At 41.2% G+C, this 23,855-nt stretch overlaps 1 protein-coding gene across 5 annotated transcripts in view; it reads right to left on the minus strand.

Annotated features, from left to right (window-relative positions):
- Nucleotides 1-23,855, minus strand: part of DOCK4 (dedicator of cytokinesis 4) — a 249,605-nt gene that overhangs the window by 133,779 nt on the left and 91,971 nt on the right. For all 5 annotated transcript variants that reach the window (XM_081022240.1, XM_081022238.1, XM_081022237.1 and 2 more), the window contains exons 4-8: nucleotides 22,946-23,001; nucleotides 21,261-21,357; nucleotides 19,295-19,443; nucleotides 15,562-15,646; nucleotides 14,601-14,752 (exon numbers count right to left, since the gene is read on the minus strand). In XM_081022240.1, the coding sequence (XP_080878366.1) occupies nucleotides 14,601-14,752; nucleotides 15,562-15,646; nucleotides 19,295-19,443; nucleotides 21,261-21,357; nucleotides 22,946-23,001 (539 nt within the window). The remainder of the gene's footprint in view (nucleotides 1-14,600; nucleotides 14,753-15,561; nucleotides 15,647-19,294; nucleotides 19,444-21,260; nucleotides 21,358-22,945; nucleotides 23,002-23,855) is intronic.

Raw genomic sequence — 23,855 nt, forward strand, 5'->3', positions numbered from 1 at the left:
GCCCATGTCGAATTTAGTAACACCTTTGCTTTGCTTCCAATACCTCTTTCCCCCCCTTCTGCTGCTTCCTTTTTTTCATTTAAGGAATTTAATTGACAGCCTCTCTGCCTGAAGGCAGCCGAGGCACGATGCAACATTAAAAACCAACAGTACAATTCGGGGAGGCAATAAAATTACAGAAGCCTAATAAAGCCTAATGTTACAATATAATTTTAAGAATAGCATCAGCAATACAGAAAATCTATACTGCAACAAAATGCAACAGGAAATGTTTCCACCAGCCAGCACTTCAACAAGTGTGTGTGCATAGTGGAGAGAGGAAATACACAATCCAATGCAGTAAGGTTCTCATATCAACCCTTTCCTGATCAAATTTCTCACTTGCAAATATGGTTGCTACAAGCAAGCATGATTTCTTTTCCTCTAAACCACCCACAGCCAGGCTAAGCAAACATAATTCAGAGTAAAAAATACTAAAATACTGCAAAGCATTATTTATAGCTCTCTGTTCACTAGTGCTGCAGTGCTAAGACCTTCATTGCTACTTTGAATGCAGTAAGATCGTAGGAGAAGAAACAGGATGTTCAGTTTCCACAACTGAAAAATGCAGCAGAGAAACAAAATCCCAAATCATGCAAAAATGACTACTTGTCCCTCTTTCTATTTTTATTTTTTAAAGCAGGCCAAGTTTTGGTTACATGTAACTGAAATAATAGGAAATTTCATGTACAACAGAAGGTATGCAGGTAAGTTTCTAAACCTATTTTGTTTGAAAGAAATTATAGTACAATCCTATGCAAGTCTGCTCAGACATAAAGCCTGTTGAGTTTACAGTAGATTGATCCAAGGTAAGCAAGAACAGGACTGCAACCTTAAGAGGTCTTTGTTAACGAATGTGGCACTCACAATACTGACGCTGAAAAAAGCTTCAAAAGCAAAGCAAATTGGGTTTTCCCTATAGCTGCCCAAAGTGAATCACCCATACCTTTCCCAATCAGATATTTGCAGGAAGAACAAATTATTTCCTTTGCAATAATGTCATCCAATGTCACTTTAGGCTCCTAAACAAGTGACAGGTGAAATATGGTATACACAGTCCAACTCAGAAGAAGAAAGGTGGTGGGGGGGCAGGGAAGGGAGAAACCCTGAAGAAATGAATGCAAGCTGGTCAACAAAAGGATTCCTTATTCCTTCCAGGAGAAAGGCTTAAGAACAAGAGAGAATTGGACAGATTCTACTAACTATGAAGGCTACCTCCACTGTTGGAGGCAATATCCCTCTAAATACCAGCTGCTGGAAACCGCAGGAGGGAAGAGTGGTGTTGCACTTAGATCCTGCTTGCGGGAACCCCGTAAGCATCCAGTCGGCCACTGGGAGAGCAAGATATTGGACTAGACGGGGCCAGTGGCTCTTCTCACATTCTTATCTTCATTGTGCAGCTAAACGTCCTTATGCTAGTGGAATTGTTTAGATGTGCTTCACCTCCTTTCATAATCTCACATTAGTGTGTGTATGTGTGTATTGTTGCCTGTATTTTTAAACTCTGTTTCAAAATAAAAGTAAAATCCCACGGAACCAAGAGACCCGTGCAGTCCCGCGTCCACATGTGGTTATGCTGTCTGAGTAACATAGCTCTGTGGGATATTATCACGGAGAAGCATCTTTAAGAAGCTCTAATTCTTCATCTAACCAGCCCTATCATGTTTGACCTCATTCACTCTTTATAACGAAACCTGCTGTGAGCAGGTTTATGCAATTTATTTTTCAATTTGTAATTAAGCTCCTACAGTCCCGGCAACAATTCAGTAATTATATTCAGACTAAGCAGAATGAATAAATCCCATTGCCATTTTTATTCTCTCTCTCTATTACAAATATCCATCCAATCTTCACTTACAAATCCAAGTAGCACATGTAATGTACCTAAGTTTTCAGTACGATGTGCAGTTTGGGTTGCTCAACCACAGAAAGATTACGTTTATGGGTCATGAAGATGGAGCATAGCTTTATAAAAGCTCATAAAATTAACAGTCCGGAGGACAAAGGAGAAAATGTTTTCCATCTCAAAGTAGTAGATCTCAGGGTCATCAAATGACATTTGCAATAGGTTCACAACACAGAGAAGAAAACATTTTTTTTCATGCACTGCATGACTAACTTCTGTAATTTATTGCTTTGCAACTAAAGAGGAATGTACAGATTGAATGACAATAGAAATATTAATGGATATTAGAATAAATAGGAACAATTTGTATCAGGGAGCAGCACATGATAAAAAGAAGTGATTTTCAGATGCTTGGGTTTTAGTTACCTTCCTCATAACCTGTCAGATCTTTCCATAGACCTCTGATTGGCTAGTACAGAGCACTGACTGATACACCAGATGGGCCTTTGCTCTTAGCCAACAAAGAAAATCTTACAGTATTTTGACTGGTTTTGGAACTATGCCAATTCATTTGCTTGAAAAGAAGGTAAAGGGGCTGGATTCAGTCCTATAAACCCTAAATAGGTCATGGGCGTGGTCCTTCTAGGCTGGCATACAGCAGATCCAATAAACTGCAGATCCATCACACAATTCTGAATGCAGAGTTTTGTACCCCTCTTGGTAATAATCAAGCTGAGAGTCCAAGTATTATACCCATGAGTGGAAGTCAGGACAGACACCCCAGAGCATATTTTGTGTGGTGCAAAGGGAGGAAAACAAACTGAAGCCCTGTTCTACAAGTGGCATTCACAATGGATATGACCCCAGGGAAAGACATTACCTTGGGACTGGACTCAGACAAATTATGACTTATCATGATGGGAATTTTTTTTTTTTTATTAACCATGGTTTAGCATTACCTCCCAACCCAAAGCTATGGTTAATCTTACCAATGGCTTGTTGTAACATAACCAATAGTTTGAAGGTGTTTCAAATAAACCACAGCAAACTGGGGTTTGACATAACACTAAACCACCAAGAGGGAAAGGGCTCAGGTTACACAATGGCATAATGCAACAAAGAAATACTTCTTTCCAATATGCTTTGGTGCAAAAAAAAATAAAAATCTTTTTACTTTGTAACTGTTAGTAAGGTAAAGGGACCCCTGACCATTAGGTCCTGTCGTGGCTGACTCTGGGGTTGCAGCGCTCATCTCACTTTACTGGCCGAGGGAGCCGGCGTACAGCTTCCGGGTCATGTGGCCAGCATGACTAAGCTGCTTCTGGGGCGAACCAGAGCAGCGCACGGAAACGCCGTTTACCTTCCCGCCGGAGCAGTACCTATTTATCTACTTGCACTTTGACGTGCTTTCAAACTGCTAAGTTGGCAGGAGCAGGGACCGAGCAACGGGAGTTCACCCCGTCGCAGGGATTCAAACCGCCGACCTTCTGATCGGCAAGTCCTAGGCTCTGTGGTTTAACCCATAGCGCCACCCGCGTCCCTTTGTACAGCGGCGTAGCGTGGGTTGTCAGCACCCGGGGCAAGGCAAGTAATTTGCGCCCCCTAACCCGGGGCAAGGCAAGTAATTTGCGCCCCCTAACCCCTAACCTGTCGCCGCTGCCAGCTTCTTCTTGCTGCTGCCTGGTCTGGGCTGGTGTGGTTCTCTCCCGCGCTCAGCGCTGCGCTGGGCGGCCGCTGCACTGTCCCTCCCCCAGATAGTCCCTCGCTCTCTCTCCGCACCGCACGCCTGGCACCCACCCCCTCCACAGTGGGCGGCGACCCAGCGGCTCGGATCGGATTCGCACAGCCAGCACTGCAGTGAGAGAGAGTGAGTGAGCCAGGTAGGGGCAGAGAGCTGCGAGTGCGAGCGCGCCCCCCCCCCAGAGGTTGCGCCCGGTGCGGCCGGGCCCCCCTGCACCCCCCACGCTACGCCACTGCCTTTGTAACTGTTACTTGGCACCAAAAAAATGCACTTCTGCTTTGGCTACTGTTTAAATGATTTCTAATGAATGAATTGGGGTGCCAGTGTCTGCTTTGAAGAATATGAAATGAATGAAGCAGAAACCGAAATTCGGAATAGTAAATATCACCAGAGCTTATCAGTGACACTATCTAATATGCCTGCTGGTCCAGGCTCCAACATCTCCATGTTGGTAGGGAATGACAGACTCTCTACATATACAGACTGTTGTCACTTTATGCTGAACACATGGAGGCCAGGAGAGTGAGGCCAGTAAATGTTTTGAGGTTGCTGGTAGGCTATGACACAGTCCTCATCCCTATGCATTGTATATGAGAACATCATGCGATAAAGGGATTCTATGATGTAAAGGATAAGCATGCCACGCTACTCTTCCTCGCACTAGGGGATTCAAAGTGTCAACTGCAAACAGGAAAGCAGGTGTAGGCTACTTTGCAATTTGCTGGAGCATAAATCAGGCATGAAAAATATGGGTCACTGCTTTGAGCTGTAATATTTCCCCCTTCTCCATGAATCTCAATTAAGGTCTATATTCCATCTCCTTTGTGAAAGGCATCTTCCCCATGCAACAGAATATTCAAATTTCTGCAAATTCCCTGCAAAAAATCACTACGAAAATGGTCCACTGCCCGTAGGTCAAACCCAAACGAATGAGCCCTTTCTGTCCAACAAGAGCATCAGAATACAATTTTGTGGTTTGGGGAGAAAAGACAGGAAGTACCAGGAGGTTTTTGACTAAGCAGCTGAGACAAAGAATATCGCATATCCACCTAGCTCCTCTTTCACGCTCTATAAATCATGTCTGCTTACACTACAGATGCTGACAACTACGAAGAGGAGCTGCCAGAAATAGCTTACCTGCAGTTAGTAAAACAAAACAGAAGCTTCCAAACAAGTTTCCCCAATCAGTTTAATTAAGCTCAGCCCTGACATATGCAGCTACGTCTTGGGCAAGAGGGCCTGATGGATGGCACCTAAACATTTTACCCAGCAAACATGTTTGCTACGTGTGCGTTGCTGCTTTCCTCAGCAAACATATGAAGTAGGAATAACAAACAGATAGCTATTTTTAAATTGTATATATGTTTATGACAGTGTTTCTCAACTGGGGGGGGGGGATATGGCTCCTTGGGACCCCCCAGCAGGCCGGATTTAGGTTTGATGAGGCCCTAAGCTACTGGTCCAGCTGTCCTTTGTCAACAACAAACTGTCACTGTTTTTTGTGTTGAATATATGCTATATTGTAATTTATGGACCTAATAGGTATCTAAAGCCATTTGCACATGTTGCCATGCAACCAGTCCATTAGGAAGGTAGGCACCCTATATATAGAAATGAGCAAACCAGTGATATTTTAGGGAGCAAGCTAGCAGGCGGGGCCCATTACTTACATCATAGGAGCCTACAGAACACAAAACACGGTTGCCGTATGTAGGTTTTATTTTATTTGTTTTTTATCTTATATTCTGGAAATGTACATCCAGGTTTTTTTCCCTTTAAATTTTTTGGGGGCCCCCCAAGAGAGTGGGGCCCTAAGCTATAGCTTGTTTGGCTTATATGTAAATCTGTCACTGCCCCCCCCAGGATATTCCAAGGGGGCCACAGGTGAAATTATATAAGTTATATAATTATAAAAATTATAAATAAAACATGTTCTGTTTACAAACAAAATAGCTACCTTTCCACTGGTAGGACAGGGGAGGAAAGAAATAAGGTTGGAAGGGGGCCACGGTCAGAAAAAGGTTGAGAAATACTGGTCTAGGGGAACCCTGATTGAGCAAGATTTCATGTGTACAGATGTTTAAAGATGTATTTGTGCTTGTTAATCATGCACGCTATAGATCAGAGGTTCTGAAACTTACCGTATTTTTCGCCCTATAGGACGCACTTTTTCCCCTCCAAAAATGAAGGGGAAATGTGTGTGCATCGTATGGGGCGAATGCAGGCTTTCGCTGAAGCCTGGAGAGCGAGAGGGGTAGGTGCACACCGACCCCTCTTGCTCTCCAGGCTTCAGGATAGCCCCACCGCCAGCCCCACAAGCTGCGCGCCATCCCGCTGTCTCCCGACGTGGTTTGGAGGCTGGCAGCGGGGAGAAGCTCCCAGATAGGCTCTGTGGTTTAATCCACCGTGCCACCCGCGTCCCAGTGGCCTAACTATACATTATGCTAATTGTGTGGCTCATTGCCATGTCAGGGATTTGAAAAACAAAACAAAAAAATCCTAGGCACGGGCCAATCAGGAAGACTGCAGCATATTACACATTACATTATCTGTATTTTACTTCATTTCTGTAAATCACTTCAGGGCTTACACTGCTTGTGGGAAGCAATTAATAAATTTAATAAACTAAACTTCAGAGCTAAGGCTGAGAAAACGCCACCTTCGAAATTGATTGCTGTTTCTTTGCCACCGCGGCACAGAGTGCTATTTCCCCAGCAACACATTCTGTGAGACTGAGCTTGCTGCTCAAGAAACTACTTGCCTTTCTTTTTCCCCCTAAATATGTTTTTCTAAGCATATTTACTGCTCTAAACCTATTTACAGCTCATGCTGAATGCGTGCATGGGTACCTCACCAAAGGTTTGCCTACCAAAGTTCACAAAATATTACCTACCAAGAGGAGTAGAAAAGTATGCAAGGAAGGGTGTTGGCATTTTCCAGCCAAGACCCACTCTTACCGCACAGCATGTGCCACTTTTGCTGGGGAACTGCTTCCTTGAAGGAATAGTACCCTGCCCAGACCTCCGAGCCATCAGGCAACTGGGCCTGGGCCTATTGAAACAACGTTAAGCAGCCTGTTCCTCCCTCCATTCAAAGCAGTGCTGAATAAACTGAATGCCTCTTGTGCAGATAGGTAATTTTAGACCCTTAATGCTCTTATGGAGATCTTACTTCCGCTGTGAGACAAACTTTTAGCATTTCTCTTTTTCTCCCTGCCCTCCACCATTTCATGCTTTTACAAATGCTTTTACATTCCTGCTATGTTAGAGCAAAACAACAACAACAAAAGCACACAGTATGCTAACCCTAATGAAAGAAACACTTTGAGCATATGCAACTTTAAACTCACATCAATTATAGCATCATCACGGACACAGGAGGAAAACAGATTTGCTTCCACTGTCCTGACTATAAACATGTTTAGGAATAAGCACCATTTTGTTATTCCAAAACTGTAAGGTAAAAGGTAAAGGACCTCTGACCATTAGGTCCAGTCGTGACCGACTCTGGGGTTGCGGTGCTCATCTCACTTTATTGGCCGAGGGAGCTGGCATACAGCTTCCAGGTCATGTGGCCAGCATGACTAAGCCACTTCTGGTGAACCAGAGCTGCGAATGGAAACGCCATTTACCTTCCCGCAGGAGCGGTACCTATTTATCTACTTGCACTTTGACGTGCTTTCGAATTGCTAGGTTGGCAGGAGCAGGGACCGAGCAATGGGAGCTCACCCTGTCACGGGGATTCGAACTGCCGACCTTCTGATCGGCAAGTGCTAGGCTCTGTGGTTTAACCCACAGTGCCACCCACGTCCCTTAAGCATCAGAATAGCTTAATCTAAAACAAAACAAAAGAATAAAGCTAGGAGAAGAAAAATCAAGTTTCAATTTTAAGTAGCAAGAGCTCAAAAAAGGTATTAAAAGGAATATATTAAAACAACAAAGTTAGTTCTTTGAGACAGAAGAAAATGCATTGATGCAGCCGTAATAAATCTTGTTCTCTGTCTATATGGATGATATATCTGTGTGCATTTGCGGGCAAGGTGATATATGAAAGAAACAGTGTTTAAGTTGACAGAGAGCAGCAGATTAACCTGACATTGAAGGAGCCAGGAACCGTCAGTCAGCTGTAATAGGACTCTGATATCATATTGACACAGACCTGGAATACACACATAGAGCAGAAAATCTTATCACGGCAGCATCTTTCACAGTGCCCAGGAATTTCCAAGCTAGTAATTCATGTTACTTGGGAGAAATTACATAAATTATTTTTTAGTACTTGGGAGCAAAATTTTGCTTGAAAAGGCAAGAAACCCCTTGCCCATACTACAGCAAATTTCCAGAAGCAATGGCTAACATCGAGCCTTTAAAGTCAGGCCTTTAGAGTTTAATGGGTTGCTAGTTGTTGCATTGAATGCATTGAATGCATTAACAATGAGAAGGGGGGGAAACCCAATCTATGCAGATTCATTTACTAGCTAAAATCCTAGGTCTCATCACTGAATTATTGCTTCTAGATTTATATTCTTATGCCAGTTTTCTCTCCTCTGGCTCTTATGTTCCACTTGCTGCAACTGAATAAAACTCAGCCAACTGGCAGGCTCATCAGGCACCAACCACCAAGTGCAAGGAGTCTTTTTTGTGTGTGTCTGCATCTAATCCTGCCTCTTCCTAAAATTTCTTTATAGGTGTGTTGTTGTTGTTTTATTTTTCTTTTGTAAATCTACCAAAGAATAAAATAAAATAAAAATGGACAAGAATTATATGTTATTCTTAATGTTTTAACTTGAAAGCTCTACTAGTTGATAATATCTGCATCCAAAAAATCTAAGTGGAATTTCTATTTCAACCACAGTCAGCAGTTGACTCCAAATACATCATTTTCTTATTGTGTGTCTGCTCTGCTCCCTATACAACTGAAATAGAAGCAAAGGCTGATGGTATACAAAGAATGTACTACTTGCAATGCTAAAAAATTCATTGTACATAATAAATCATAGTTTTAAATACAATGTATTGCAGATGGTAAATGACTTTTATTCTTTTCCATGGCCATGTAATCTTGACTTTGCCTCTTGTGGGGTTTCTGAGAATGCACAGAGATAAGCAGAATTTGTTGAAGATCTGATAAAAAAAAATCAATGCAGGTTTGATTGAAGAATCAGTCTTATCTGAGAAACGCAGTAATTGGGCCCTCAAGCAAGGCTAGGGTCAAACTACCTCAATGTATTGCAGATGGTAAAATAGGTTCTGGTGTCAGATTATGTTTTATATATCAGCAATTTATTAAAGCCAACATCTACATTACCTGGGGAAAATATGTGTATTTCAAAACTACATAGGATTTTATAGTAGATGTTTATTCCAATAAGTGTTGGAACTAAATGTCACAAGAATCCATAGACCACATAATTTGCTTACATCATTGCAGGTGCACATTTAAAACAACAGAAGGTTTTTTAATTCATAGATAGATAATTCCACCAGAAGGGCAGTGGGCTGTATGTATTTATGACTAGGCATATCCTTCAAGACTTTGAAGTCAAAATCCAGGATACTATCTTCTTGTTTTTTGTTGCAAGGGAATGGCAGCCATTTTGATTGCTGTGATTTCGCACCATGGTTCCCTCCCCCCCAGCACTTTTTCGGGCATGGCACTACACAAAATTGTGGCCCTGAAAAGGGCGGGGGGAAGAATTGTATCATGAAATCCTGCGAAATCACAGCAACCCAAATGACCACTGTTTTCTCATAATAAAAAACAAGATATCCCAGTTTTTCTGGGACACTTGTGGGGTATGAACTATGTACATTTCAATTAAACCATCACTCTCTGTAACAGAAAAACAGAAGCATTGCTGCATCCTTCAGACATCAGTGGGATAATCTGAAGAATCCATTATTCTTAGCAGTTGGGGAGCTTAAAAGAGTGTAATATCCTTTGGATCTTCATGTGTGATTTGAACTAATGAGCAGAACTATCTCTGTTTTAGGACATGATTCAGTCCTAGTTCATTTGGGTCACATTCATTTCAGCTGCAACATACAACACATGGTTAGCTTACTTCCCACTATGATCAAAAGGACTTTGAAAACAGCCGTGGTCTCACGGTCCTCACATGTACACTACAAATGATTGCAGTGTTCAAGATTTAAGGAGCATAAAGACTTGGCAGTAGTTATTAAGATTAGCATAATATTTCTTTCTTGTAAAAAAGCCTCATTAATTAGCAACTGTTATGTTCCACATAAACCTACATTGTAATTACCACTGCAGTTACATTAAATGCTAAATGTGTTTCGTAAGAATGTTAACTCCAAAGGAGGTAGACATTTATTTTAATAATTAGCAAGCATTGGTTTGCATAAGTGGCAGTGCCCCCATCAGTACTGAGTGGCACTACTTTGCAGTTGTCATGCCAAAAGTGTTCATCCCAAACTGGTCCATGGTCCATTGTCCATCTTCATGAATTGCCTCTGCATCGGCCTTTCTACTCTCATGGCAGGAGTGTTTTGAGGGCAGATGCCTACCTATTACCACAAAATTCATGCTACCATCTACACTGCATGATATTTCTGCAGCATCTACGTGTAACTCCCAGGTGGAGAACCTCAGATCCTTCAGATGTTGTTGGGTTCCACCTCCCATCAGTCCCTGTCCATGTGGGATTGATGGGAGTTGTAGTCTAGCAACATTGGGAGGATCACAGGCTCTCTGCTCCTGCTGTAGTGCAAACAATAATCCAGCCTAAGACACATGGAATCATAGAATTGTAGGGTTCGAAGGGACCCTGAGGGTCATCAGATCCAACCACCGCAAAGCAGGAATCTCTACTAGCTTATACATGACAGGTGGCCATCCAACCTATGCTTAAAAACCTCCAAGGGAGGAGAGTCCACCACCTCTCATGGGAGTCTGTTCCACTGTTGAACAGTGCTGTCAGAAAGCTCTTTCTGATGTTTAGACGGAATCACCTTTCTTGTAACTTGAACCCATTGGTTTGGGTCCTAACCTCCATAGCAGGATAAAACAAGCTTGCTCCATCCCTCCAGATCCACCTTCTATGTTGCTTTAAGAAGAAGCAGATACAGTGGTGCCTTGGTTGTTGAACTTTATTTGTTCTGGGGGGTCCGTTCGACCACTCTTAAACCAAGGCGTAGCTTCCGATTGGCTGCAGTAGCTTCCTACACTCAATTGGAAGCCATGTCGAATGTTCAGCTTCCGAAAAAAGTTAGCAAACTGGAACACTCACTTCCGGGTTTGCGGCGTTTGGGAGCCGATTTGTTCGGGAGCCAAGCCATTCAACAACCAAGGTACCACTGTATACAATGTGATACATAAAATCCTCTCTTCTAATCTTTTGATATACACATTTCCTCACTTCAGAAACTTTTTTTTACTAAGTATATCACTTTGAGCTATCTTTCCCCCCCTGTACCATCAAACTTGGGAAGAGGCACAAATGCCTTCGAATACAATCAGCATTTCTGCCTGAGAATTTAAAATGAAAGAATCTACAACGTGTACTCGAGCTTCCTGAAATAAGAAAGTCATCATTAAATATTGCCGAAAGTTTGAACTGCCCCCTTTAATTGAAGGTTCTCTGAATACTTTGTAAATACAGTGTGACTTCAGCAAAAAAAGAAAAGAGGCTTCCACGTGGCAACACATCCTTGCTGGCTCTTCACACACATGATTTGCTTTCTGTCAGCTCCCTGGCACATTACTGGCCTGGCTGAGGCATTTCATTTGCTCCATTACACTTGTGCCAGTGGTAGAAGAAAGTATTTCATTCCCTCTTCCGTAGGTCAAAGACTAAACCATAAATTGTGTCCGTGTGATATATGCCTGCATCTTTAAACAGGAGAAGGCAACAGCCCCATTTGCTGTTCTCACATGAATCACAATCTGTCTCTCTGCTTTCTTTTTCTGCAGTCAGAGGGACCCAGCTGCTAAGTGTCTCCATGCAGACCACAATACAGTCTGATGAAATTACAGGTTTTCACTACAGCCTGGGGCTAGACGGCTTCGTGTCTCTTTTGGAAACCATATATTAAGCCACCTTTTCCTTTCAATATTAGTGAAGGTTGTTTTCCTTTTTATAAAAAAAAATTTTTTTTTGCATGCTTCCTCCCTCAATTCTCAAAACAATAAAGCAGGGGTCAGCAAACTTTTTCAGCAGGGGGCCGGCCCACTGTCCCTCAGACCTTGTGAGGGGCCGGACAATATTTTGAAGGGAAAAAATGAACAAATTCCTATGCCCCACAAATAACCCAGAGATGTGTTTTAAATAAAAACACACATTCTGTTCATGTAAAAACACCAGGCAGGCCCCACAAATAACCCAGAGATGCCTTTTAAATAAAAGGGCACATTCTACATACTGGTTCCCAGACCGTCTGCAGACCGGATTTAGAAGGTGATTGGGCTGGATCCACCCCCTAGGCCTTAGTTTGCCTACCCATGCAATAAAGCATTTCCAGATTGTTTAAAGAACATTATCCAAAGAAAAAAAATGCTTACAAATAGTGTAGTCAGCAAGGTTTGTTGTTTTTTAAATTAAAAACGGAGGGCTAAAATTTCAACAGCCTCCTTATACTTTTTGTATTAAGAATTGTTAATCACAATAGACCACAGTATCCCCAAATATCCTAGTCAAGGATGGCACAATCTGTCAATCTGCCCAGTGAAGTGGGTAGGCATAGGAGTGAAGTCTGAAGTACTGATTGCTACACTGGAAATTATTATTATTATTATTATTATTATTATTATTGCCATCAACTCATCTGGTTCAGCTCAGAGGCCTGCCGCAGGTAGCCACCCTGAAATATCTCCAAAAACCAGACCAAATTAACATGCTGGGGAAATCAGAATTTGGGGTGCACTTTTAAGAAGTTAAAAAATCTATCTGGGAATTGTGTGTGAGAGGAGCACAGTCCAAAACAAAAGCACAAATAGTTCCACATGCCCAAGCTAATGTCTTGTATTTCTCAAATAGCATCCTCCCTGCTGCACGGCAAATCCCTTTTGAAGCTTAAGGGAGTTTCAAAAGCAGTTTGCGATATGGTCTTGGAGCCTGCTGTTCAAGGGAAAATAATCAACAATCCAACTGGGAGCAGCCATGCAGCTTTTTGGAGTCTAGGCTTTGTTCCTACAAATATTCTGTGACATTATATATATATATATATATATATATATATATATATATATATATATGAAGCTGACAATTTTAAAAAAAATGTAAAATATGTTTCCTTACAATAGTTTGGAGGATGATTAGTGAACAAGATACAGCGGCAAAGTTTGCTGTTAACAAGAAAGCTGAACAAGCTTACTGCCACTGCTTTGACAAAGAACGGATTAGGGCAGCATGCCTGTGGTTTTGATTCTATTTTATAGACCTCGTGGTTCTAAATCCTGAGTAGTTTTGAGTGCAACAATGGATAAGAGACGGAGGCTTAGTCTAATATGTTAATAATGGGCATTCTGTCTTCAGACAGCCAGTGATTTATTTATTTACAACTCAAAGACTCTGTCTTACTTCCAAAAATCACACAAGCACATATCCATTATAAACAAATCTGGGGGTGGGGGGGGGGGGAAATCTCAGCAGGTAGTGGCTGTAATGCAGCGTAAATTCCACTAATGGCTTTTAATGCAGAGGAAGCAGAGCTTGGCAAGAATTATGGATTTCCCAACACGAGCTTTTGCCAACCTGTTGTCCCTCAGTAGCTTTCCACAACAGTCCCAGCCAGCATAGGCTGCCCTGCACTCTGGAAATAACCTCTGTGCCATATAATCTGGTCTCTTTTCTTCTCTCTTCATAACATATAATGGTGATACATTTCTTCACCTTTGAAAAGTATAGCTAGGCAGGAAGGAAAGAGACATTTTCACAGGTTTTTATAGTGTCTGGAAAACAGTCACTTTGGTTAGCTAGCTATTCAAAACTGCTATTTCCAGGAATTCTGATCTAGCAAATTTTGATGTATTAATGTACAGGTGAGTTTTAAATAAAACTAAGCAGCACTTGCCATACAAAGTAAACGGCTTGCAATGAATTAATCAGCCCCCGTCAACGCAAAACTTTGTATCATTGAGTGATTAGATAGTGAAACTGTATGCCTGGTAACGGTTGGATTCAGATGTGGCTAAATAAAGGCTAATCCTAACAATGTTTTCAGAAGGACATTCCATTTATGTCAGTGAAAGTGAGCACAGGGCTGTGCTGAAAGCAATTCATGAAAATCAGCAGCACTGAAAAATCGCTTGCCTTGACAACAATTCATCACCGACTTGCTCTAACCCAACACTGAATTCACCTGCCCTCTGTGACATCAGGGCAAAATCTGATTGGTATTTAGCATTTGTTATGTCATCCTGTTCACTTTGAGCTCTGACCTGTCGCAATCACCTCGATGACTAATCTGGAATCAGTGCTGTCACTCATTTGCCCGTAGTGACATTTATTCAGCCTGATTGAACTGCACAACATCACAAAGACACCTTACTTGCTATGCAACTCCCAACTTTGTTGGGATCAATTATGCAACTGATTAAGGGAGGAGAAGCAGCAGCAGCAAAGGAAAACTAGATGGCAAATCAACAGTAGCCAGAGGCAACAATGGCAAATGGTGATATAGAAATATCTTGATAAATAAGATGAAATAGAACCACGTTAAAAATTGGAGCTGAACACCCATGTGTTGATCACCCCATGTATCCATCATTGGTCATTTCAAATAAGGAAAACAAGTAGCCACCTATGTTCATATACCAACTGGATCAATGTGTTCAGTGGCTCAGACTCCAATTCAAAAAGTTAGACAACAACAATTAAAATACAAATTCGGGATTACATTTATGGGTTCCCTAAGACCCAAGAGTCAACAAATGCAAGGCAAAATTTCTTTGTTCTCCAAATGAAGACAAGAATGCATGAAGGAACATTTTTGCTTTCTTTAATGAAACTACCTGATTGGTCGGTTCTCTTTGCTATCAAAGAGTGAGAAGATGACTTCTAGTTCCTCTCCCAAGTTGGAACACATCAAACTCTTCATCTGAACAAAGAGGTGGTGGCTGCTTGCTGGGACAGGCGTGTCTTTCTTGCGATGACGGTGCTCCATCTACATATGGCCATCAACAGAAATACAGAGTCAGGTTGCAATTTTGTACTCTATAAAATTCAGCATACCATAGACTAATGCTGAAAATAAGGCTACGTTCCCGTGCCTGTCCTGCCAACTTAGCAGTTCGAAAGCACGTCAAAGTGCAAGTAGATAAATGGGTACCGCTCCAGCGGGAAGGTAAACGGCATTTCTGTGCGCTGCTCTGGTTCGCCAGAAGTGGCTTAGTCATGCTGGCCACATGACCCAGAAGCTATAAGCCAGCTCCCTCGGCCAATAAAGCGAGATGAGCGCCACAACCCCAGAGTCGGCCATGACTGGACCTAATGGTCAGGGGTCCCTTTACTTTTACCTTTCTCTTGCCTGAAACATAATTTTTCTCCACCAGATCTTATTTTTAACCTCAGTCATCAGTAATGCACATCTGATTTTTCATTAGGTAATACTGGAAAGAGATTGAAATGTTTTGGCTGAGCTTGTTCGCCAATCAATGCGTCTAGTAAATAGTGAGGTTCAGTTTATTCACTCCCTTTTTACTTTATATCCCATCCTTACTCCAGTGAACACATGGTAGCTTACAAGAAAGCAAGAGGCATTATGAGAGTTGGTTGGAAGCCTCCCAACCAGGCAAAAACACTCATGGAGGGTGTGAAGAAGGACTGAAAAGTGGCCGGCCTGGGGAAATGGATGTAGCGTTGAAAAATTCCAGAGGGTCAGTTAAGGAGGCATAGAGACTTCTGTTTGGTCCCCATACCTGGTGTATAGGATTGCAAGCTTAGAGAACTGGAGGAAAGTGGAAATTTACTTACCAGCCTATACAGCTCTGTAATACTGATCTCCTCTGGATCCACCATAGCATATTCCTTTCTTGGTACCAAGTCAAGTCCTAGTTGTCTGCAAGGGAATATGGAAAGTCTGGTTGGTAAAGGACATTGGCTAGAACCTTCTAAAAGCATAGTTAGGATCTCTTATTCTTTTTATCCACTGACAGCTGCAAAAGAGGCAGGCGGTATAGAAATGAAATGAAATAATGAAATGAAATGAATAAATAAATAAGCACTTTGTTCCACATGATTGCAAAACATGCATCCAGTGCAATATTATTAGAAACAATTATTATTAATCCCATTTATATAGAGCTTTTAATGGTTGGCCAGCATCATTTATTTGAATGCCAATTTCCCACAGGAAACCATGATCAAGGTGATTCACAACATCAAAACGTTTCACACAATCCTGCAACCGTTACAAGACCTAAGAAAATTTAAGTAGTCATGTAAGCGATGCACTAACAAAAACATTTCATATTAACAAATATTCAACAGAGTTAAACAACAGTCTGACAACAAAATACAGCAACGTTAAATCAGATAATAAATGCATATTCAAAACTAAATATTGCCCCAGCAAAAAAAACAGCTCTAAACAATACCCCACCCTAATGTTCAAAGTATTCGCATGCAGTCGTACACTTAATTATTTTCTAATCTAGCACACTTATTTTGGATGTAAAATACTGGTTTGCAAATGTCAAAACAAGGACATTAGATGTCAAATAATAACATTAGACATTAATAGTTGAAATCCCTAGTTGAACTAGATGACCCTCGGGATCCCTTCCAACTCAACAAGTCTATCCTTTTATTATAAGAAAGTAGCACAATATGTAACGGAGGAGAGTATCAGGTCATAGCTGCCAGGGCGGAAATCATAACAATATACATTTTGGAAACATTTTTTAGCTTTTGGTGTGGGATTCAGATTCAAAGCTTTATCAGCTATTTGTAACCCTGCAGGATATAGGCAGTCCCTGTTTGTCCTGTATCTTTTTTCTGCCCATGCTCTTGTTTCTAAAACTTGGATACAATGTGCTTATTGCATGAGGGGAGATCTCTGTCTTCCAGTACACTGGGGATTACTCCCCAGCTACAGCCCTCCATGAAAAGGTTCCTAGAGGGGCCCAATTTGGGAGGCTGTCTAAGGGGCTGCACTGAGAAAGGAGGCTGCAAGGCCTCTGAATGTGCCAGTTATTTTATCCAGGCTTCGTTCTGCAACTGGTGCAACAAATGCCGAGGAAGAAATAATCAGGTAGCAGATGGCATAAATCTGAATAACTCACCTGCCTAATCTTGCGATGCATCAGAAACACTTAAGTATCTTTGGTTTGCAAATTGTACAAGCAGCTCCTTTAATTTAGAAGATTAAAGCTCTCCCAGGAATATGTACAGATGCCTGCCGCCTTGCCTCTAAAACAACTGGTGAGCAAACAGCTTTTAGGAGGAGGCAAAATCTGCGCAAAACTTTCTGCTTTCATATAGGAGCATCCCTATGCATGGTTTATTATCTGGATTTATCTCCAGTCTCAGCCCCTGTGAAATATGACCACATATACTCTGCTGCCACCCATATTCTATTCCATATTCTATTCACTCTCTGCCTGCTCTCTAGCTTAATGTGCATTGCAGTAAATGATCGATTCTCATGTAAGCCCCTTACATGTTATGTGCTCAGGCAAAGGCAACAAACCCTAGTAAAGCAATCCTCATAGATGACAACACAGGAAGGAGATAATACAGAAGTGCTTACAACAATGGCATAGAAACAATGGGTCCGGCCAGGCGTACGTTTGGTTTGTAAATATTTTATTTTTTGTTGGATCTTTAGAATGGATGAGCCAGTTGCTTTTACGGTTGTTTTACAGCTTAAGCACCCATTCATTTGCAAAGAAAGCACAAAACAGGTTCCCGATAGAGGGCACCTCTCATAGTCGTCATTACCATGATATACTTAGATGCTTCCCATTTGACTGGGTTGCCCCAGCCACTCTGGGCGGCTTCCAACAATTTAAAACATCAATCACAGTAAAATATCAAACATTAAAAACTTCCCTAAGAAACTTTAGTCCTATCAGTTCCCTGAAAGAACATAATCCTGAACTTTAATACAACTGCCTGGGTGCTTTCAGCCTCTGCTGCCATTGTCCCAAATAATTTTGAGATGAGAGAAGCCCACTGTGTTTATTTTTTCCTACAGCATCGTGTCTAGAATAGAGATGAGCTGCAAGGTGCTGTCAAGATCAGTGGGAGTCTTACCTGGCAACATTCAGATCACATTCAGCGTCAACACATAACAGTATGAATTTTTCATTTCCGAAATAGGTGACGGTATTATGCATTTAGTAAAAGCGAAGTGAAAGGCTTTGATATGGCACGGGTTTAGCAAGCACAGAAACACAAAGGCTTGTTTGCTATAAAAACTTTAACACGGCATGTTGATTTACTGTATGTCTGCAAGCAAATATTCAGATGAGAGCAAAAGGCAAAGGTTTTCTGAATTCCTTCTGCCTTTGTGGAATTTTATTTTGCCCTTTATAAATTGAGATTGTCCGTACAGATAGAAAGCAATCTGGCTGTGCCCATGGCCAAATGAAACTGAATTCTGGTGCAAGACACTCAGCTGTTTTGTGATCGCAGTCAAGAAGAAGCATTAATGAGATTGGGTTGTACAGTTGAAGTTCCACTTGTGCAATAGGCTTCTGTTTCCTCTCCTCCCTCACAAACCCCCAAAATCTGCTCCAGAGGCTCCTCTAACCCTTCGGAGCTTATTTTTATGGTATTGGGGGTGGGGGTGGAGGCAGCAGTAGAAGAAGAAGAGGAACAGGAATTTCTGTTGCATTTTAATAAAAAATATTGCAAATGTAAATGCACAATAATGCTTGAGGACACCACCACTATGGAGGCCCCATCATACACTAATCCAGGGGAACTGGAGTCTCTTGCCCTTGCTGGAATTGCATGCTGCTAGGGGATGTGTGTAAATACACATACAGAGACAGTTGTGAAGGTCTTTCAAAACCTCCTGGGCAGGTACCAAATGGTGGGAAAGCTTTATGCAATCCTCCTCCGTTGCACGGAATATTTGCACTCTCCAGTGACATGAGAGCACACATCTAACTGGATGAAGTATGACAGCAGGGTGAGCAGGCAGCACTTCATACTTCTTCTTCTTTTTCTTCTTCTTATTATTATTATTATCATTGCATTGTTAAGTTGCCTGTACAACACTTAGAAGGCTGTAAATAAGCAGCGTATAAATTGCCAGAATAAATAAACAAAATCGTAGACAACAAGCAGAAGCTAAAAAAAGAAAAACCCTTGAGTGAAGTTCCAGTCAAGGTGTGACTGTTTCCCATCTTCTGTTTTCCACTGCAGAAAAGCCACTGCTGTCAGGGATGGAGATGAAATGAAAGGCATAAAGCTGCAGGTGGAAGGGACAGGATGAGAGATTCCCTCTTGTGTGCAGACCTGCCTTTCACTTAAACAAGAGGCTTCCCAGAGACTGACCATTTCTTTTCCCAAGGCAGCTAAAAGGACATACATTTTTCACGAGCATCAGTAATGGTGATGGACCCACCCCCCCTTTAAATCTTCCTGTGTAAAAGCTGCCCGCTCTTCATGTTGCTTCCTTTTAATTGCCTTGTAATAAATAAATGCAATGAATGGAGGAAAACGCAATTGGTTTTATATATCATCTCTTACTCACTCGTTGCCCCAGTCCAAGCGAGCAGTGATGTGCCGTTTGACATCCTTCATCCTATCATGGGTGAGATGGCCGACAAGCACCTGCCGTCGGAGGTCTAGGATTTCATTCATTATATGCCATAGTCGGTGGAAGAGATCCCCTTCATTTCTCTGTCAAATATATATATAAAACCAATTCTTAGGCTTCTGAAGTTTGGTACAGAGATTAAGAAATGCAAAATAAAACAAAGAACACCTTTGCTTCTCTAGGGTATTCTGTTCCTCGGTTTGCAGAAACTTATACATATACAGTCATACCTTGGAAGTCGAACGGAATGCATTCCGGAAGTCGGTTTGACTTCCAAAATGTTCGGAAACCAAAGCACGGCTTTTGATTGGCTGCAGGAAGCTCCTGCAGCCAATCAGAAGCCACGGAAGCCCTGTCGGACGTTTGGCTTCCAAAGAACGTTCACAAACCGGAACACTCACTTCTGGGTTAGTGGTGTTCGGGATCCAAGATATGACTGTATATCTTGCTCTGTAACTGCATAAAAGTATAGTCTTGTAATAGGCTTGATGCCTACCCCTCAAACTCCTCCACACTCCCAAATTGCCTCCTTATCTTGACATATAAAACTTTTGTTCAGGGGGGTGAGGTCAAGCTGTTGGATGGTTGCTGTGGCTCCAAGGCCACATTCCCAGCATGTTCGCACTCCTGTCTCAGCAATGACTTGGGCTTGGTCATGTCCACATGTATGTCTACCATCATGCAGAGAAAGGAACTTGACCCCAAAGTGCCAGCTGCCCACTTACTACCTTCCTTCTACCCTTTATAGCACGAATAAGGATGATGAAAACTGGATGGTTCCCATTCTCTGCACCCCATATGTATTGGTTACTTGTGATATTTTTCTATGTATAGTAAGAACACACAACAATCCCATATCTTCTGCTGCTTATAGGCTGTTATCAGGAAGCAAGGCAAATGTCTGAAATGGTCTCTAGTCATTCCAACAAACTTTATTGAATAGAAGGATTATAGTCTAAGGACTCTCATATGGATTGGAATGAATATTTTAAAGTCATCAACAGCACTGTGTCGTTCTAATGTTGGTAGTACATTGGATTTCACTTTAAATCTGTAAGATTAGCTTTGTGCAAGTACTGTTTAGGCTGTTATTTTCAAGAATTCAAGGTCAGTCTTTCTGCTACTTTTGTGCATCAAAGCAGGCTTCTTTCTTTGTAAAAATCATCTGCTTTATCTCAATTGAAAGTGCAAACATGCAAGATACTTTTTTTAAAAAAGGTCAGGTTTACTTCTAACATTTTGTTATCTAGTCTTCACCTTCACTCCTAAAATTAATCCAACTGACTTCAATTTTAACTTCTTATTCTTATTTAGCTACCTACATATTCAGCTGAAACAGACATTTCCATGTTCTATTTTTGGTGAATGTGTGTGTCTGCTTTAAACCATGAGGGCAATTTTTATGGAGGCAACTTACACAGTTAGGCCACCTTATGGAACAAGAATTGGGCTATTTGCAAGAAAGCAGCTGTCATGCAAATGTCTCCTTATGGAACAAGCATTTATATACATAAAAGGGTGTGATTTGCATGGTACCCACAACTAAATTGTCACACTAGTATTATGTTTACAATTCTGGCTGCTGAACTATGACCTTGCATGGAGAACCCAACAGCTTATCTCCACACTTTGCCTGGCAGCAACAATCATCAGCTTGGGGAAAATCAGAGAACTTCATCCAGGTACCCTCTTTCCCTGTCCCACCCCAACATTGTCAAAGCTGACCTCACTGACCACACACAGGGCTTTTAACATTTTTAATGAAATAACTGGTTTACCATTTTTTAAATACTGAGATTTGTTTTTTAAATAATAAAATAAAACAAAACTACTTTATTGCTTTAGAAAAATAAGCATTATTCCTAAAATTGTTTCCAGAATAGGCACATGGTGCATTTACCACATAAAGCTGTTTCCACATCGTTCCCCAGTCTCTTAAAGTTGACGTCATCTCTGTGATAACCGAATCTTCTGTGGGAACAACCATTTCAAACTGCCTGTTGCCATCAAAAGAAATACAATATCCAGCATTAAAATGGCATTACTTTTACTAAGCAGTTTAAGATCACAAAAACAGGTTGGGATTACCGAATCTGTATGCTTATATCCTTCCGCTTATAATGCCTAAGAACTTTTGAGTTCCGAGAATCTGACTGTAACAAGCTGTTCTGTGATAATTCTACAGCAAAGTATCATTGCAATGGACCATCAAGCATTCTGCTTGGTCTACACCACAGTGTGGAAACATCATAACCAAGAGTCTTTCCAGTATGCAAGCTCTGCTAAGAAGTTTTAATTATTGTTATTCTTCCAGAATGGTTTTGTTTTTGGCAGGTGTATTCTGGAGTGGGTCACTGATGTAATAATAGTGCTTTAGTGATTGATTGATTGATTGATTGATTGATTGACTGATTCTGGACCATCCACACATAATTCCACTTTATTAGTTGTTCTGTTTTGCTTCGCCAGTGTTATTCTCTTATTGGCTTCTAGAGGGATACTGTTGCACTATATTGCAACTAAAGTAGGTCAAAACCATATCAACCATGTTACTTAAAAGGGTGGAATTTATAGTGTTCAGTCTATTGGCCTTTGTAATATGTTACTTTCTGGTGCTTAGATAATAGTTTACTATGTTTACTATGAATTTCCTGCACAATTTTGTAGCTGATTTTTTATGTGTCATGTTTGTTTTGGATACTAAAGAAGTTGTTGGTTGTGTTTTGTGGAATATATATATATATATATATATATATAAACATTTGCTCATTATTTAAACTTTTTAATCTATGTTGCAAACTGCTTAGAGTTGTGCTTAAATATAAGCGGTATTTAAGTTGTCCAAATAAGTAAATAACCCATAACATCTGTGGTTAGAAACGTTATAGGATTTCAGTAGGAAGACATGGGATATGCACTGATTGGAAACAAAACAGTATATCTGGCCTGAAAATTTTTGCAGGACCAAAAACAGAAGGTTATGCAGAACCACACCGATACCATCATGGGCACAAATCTTATGAATGCACAATTAAAATGACATCTGGAGTCTTTCAGTGACTGATATTGTTAACCACCAATAATATTTGCACTCCAAAATAAGCTCTGTTACATCTGGTGCAAGGAAGTAAAAGAGTCCTGTGACAGTTTAAAGATTAACGTGACTCCTAATCATGGTTAAGAGACCAACTGTGCCTCAACAGGTTGCAGACTCCTTCCCCTCATTCATGTGAAATTCTACCTCCCTTTCATTTTGGAAACTAACTGTGGTGCAAAATTACATTTGCCCTGCTCTTTTCCCTAATCGTAGTTACTCTAACGCAGTTTTCAAACCCATATCTCTGATTGCATGGCTAGTTTAAATAAAGTGATGCTGCGCCATAGTTAAAAAGGATGGTGGCTACACAAATGCATAGGGCACTCCCAATTTCCCACCCATCTACACCAGGCCTTTAAGGTGCCATGGGCTTCACTTTGAAAGATTTATCCGTTTTCAACACAATTCATACAACAGCCTTCTCCTTTCCCCACTGCTGTTTTATAGCATTTGCCAAAATTTCAGAAAATCCCAAAATCTCCACCTACCCTTTGTTCTTAACACATGCATTTTTCAAGTGAATATAGCTGGATGGGAAGATACCCTGAAAGAGAAAAGGAGCTAAATAAGTGCAACAGACCACCAAAGAGGGGGAGAAGGAAGAATGAATGCATTATGGCATGAATGCATCATTGAAGAGAAAAACTGGGTCCATACTATGGAAAACATTTGCATTATTATTGCAAAACTTGTTGGAAGGCAATACAGTACAGTAGAACTTTATGTATTCAAATGGTCCAAGAGAGCATTATTGTTGGGTTCCGGCAACTCAGGTAAAGAGTGAGGACTGAGGTGTCAGAAAAATTCACAGGTCCACTTACGAATCAGGGGCAGTGGTTGAGAAGCTTCTGCTATCACCGTAACATTGCTCATCTCTTCGCATCTGCCACCATTGTCCCTCACTGACATTTCAGAGAGTGTGTGTGTTAGGAAGGTTGTTTAATAGAGAATAACTGTGAGAACAGGGATGTCTTGGGTCTGATTCAGCTGGGCTTTTCTTATGTTCTTATGTCCCTGAACTACACAAAGTGGCTGGTAAGTAGGTAAGCTGCTGAATTAATTATCTGCAATTCCATTTCCTCCTGACAAACTACTTCATGTGAGACAGATCCTATCCCTTCAGAGCCTTTGTTCCCTCCTCGTTCTTCAAGCCCAATAATAATAATAATAATAATAATAATAATTTATTTATATCCTGCCCATCTGGGTACTCTCAATACAATATTAAAAACCATGATAAAAACACGATAAAATATCAAACATTAAAAACTTCACCAAACAGGGCTGCCTTCAGATGTTTTCTAAAAGTCAGGTAGTTGTTTATTTCCTTGACATCTGATGGTAGGGCATTCCACAGGGTGGGTGCCACTACCAAGAAGGCCCTCTGCCTGGTTCCCT

This window comes from Podarcis pityusensis, assembly GCF_964106645.2.
Source record: "Podarcis pityusensis genome assembly, chromosome: 10".
Lineage (NCBI taxonomy): Eukaryota > Metazoa > Chordata > Lepidosauria > Squamata > Lacertidae > Podarcis > Podarcis pityusensis.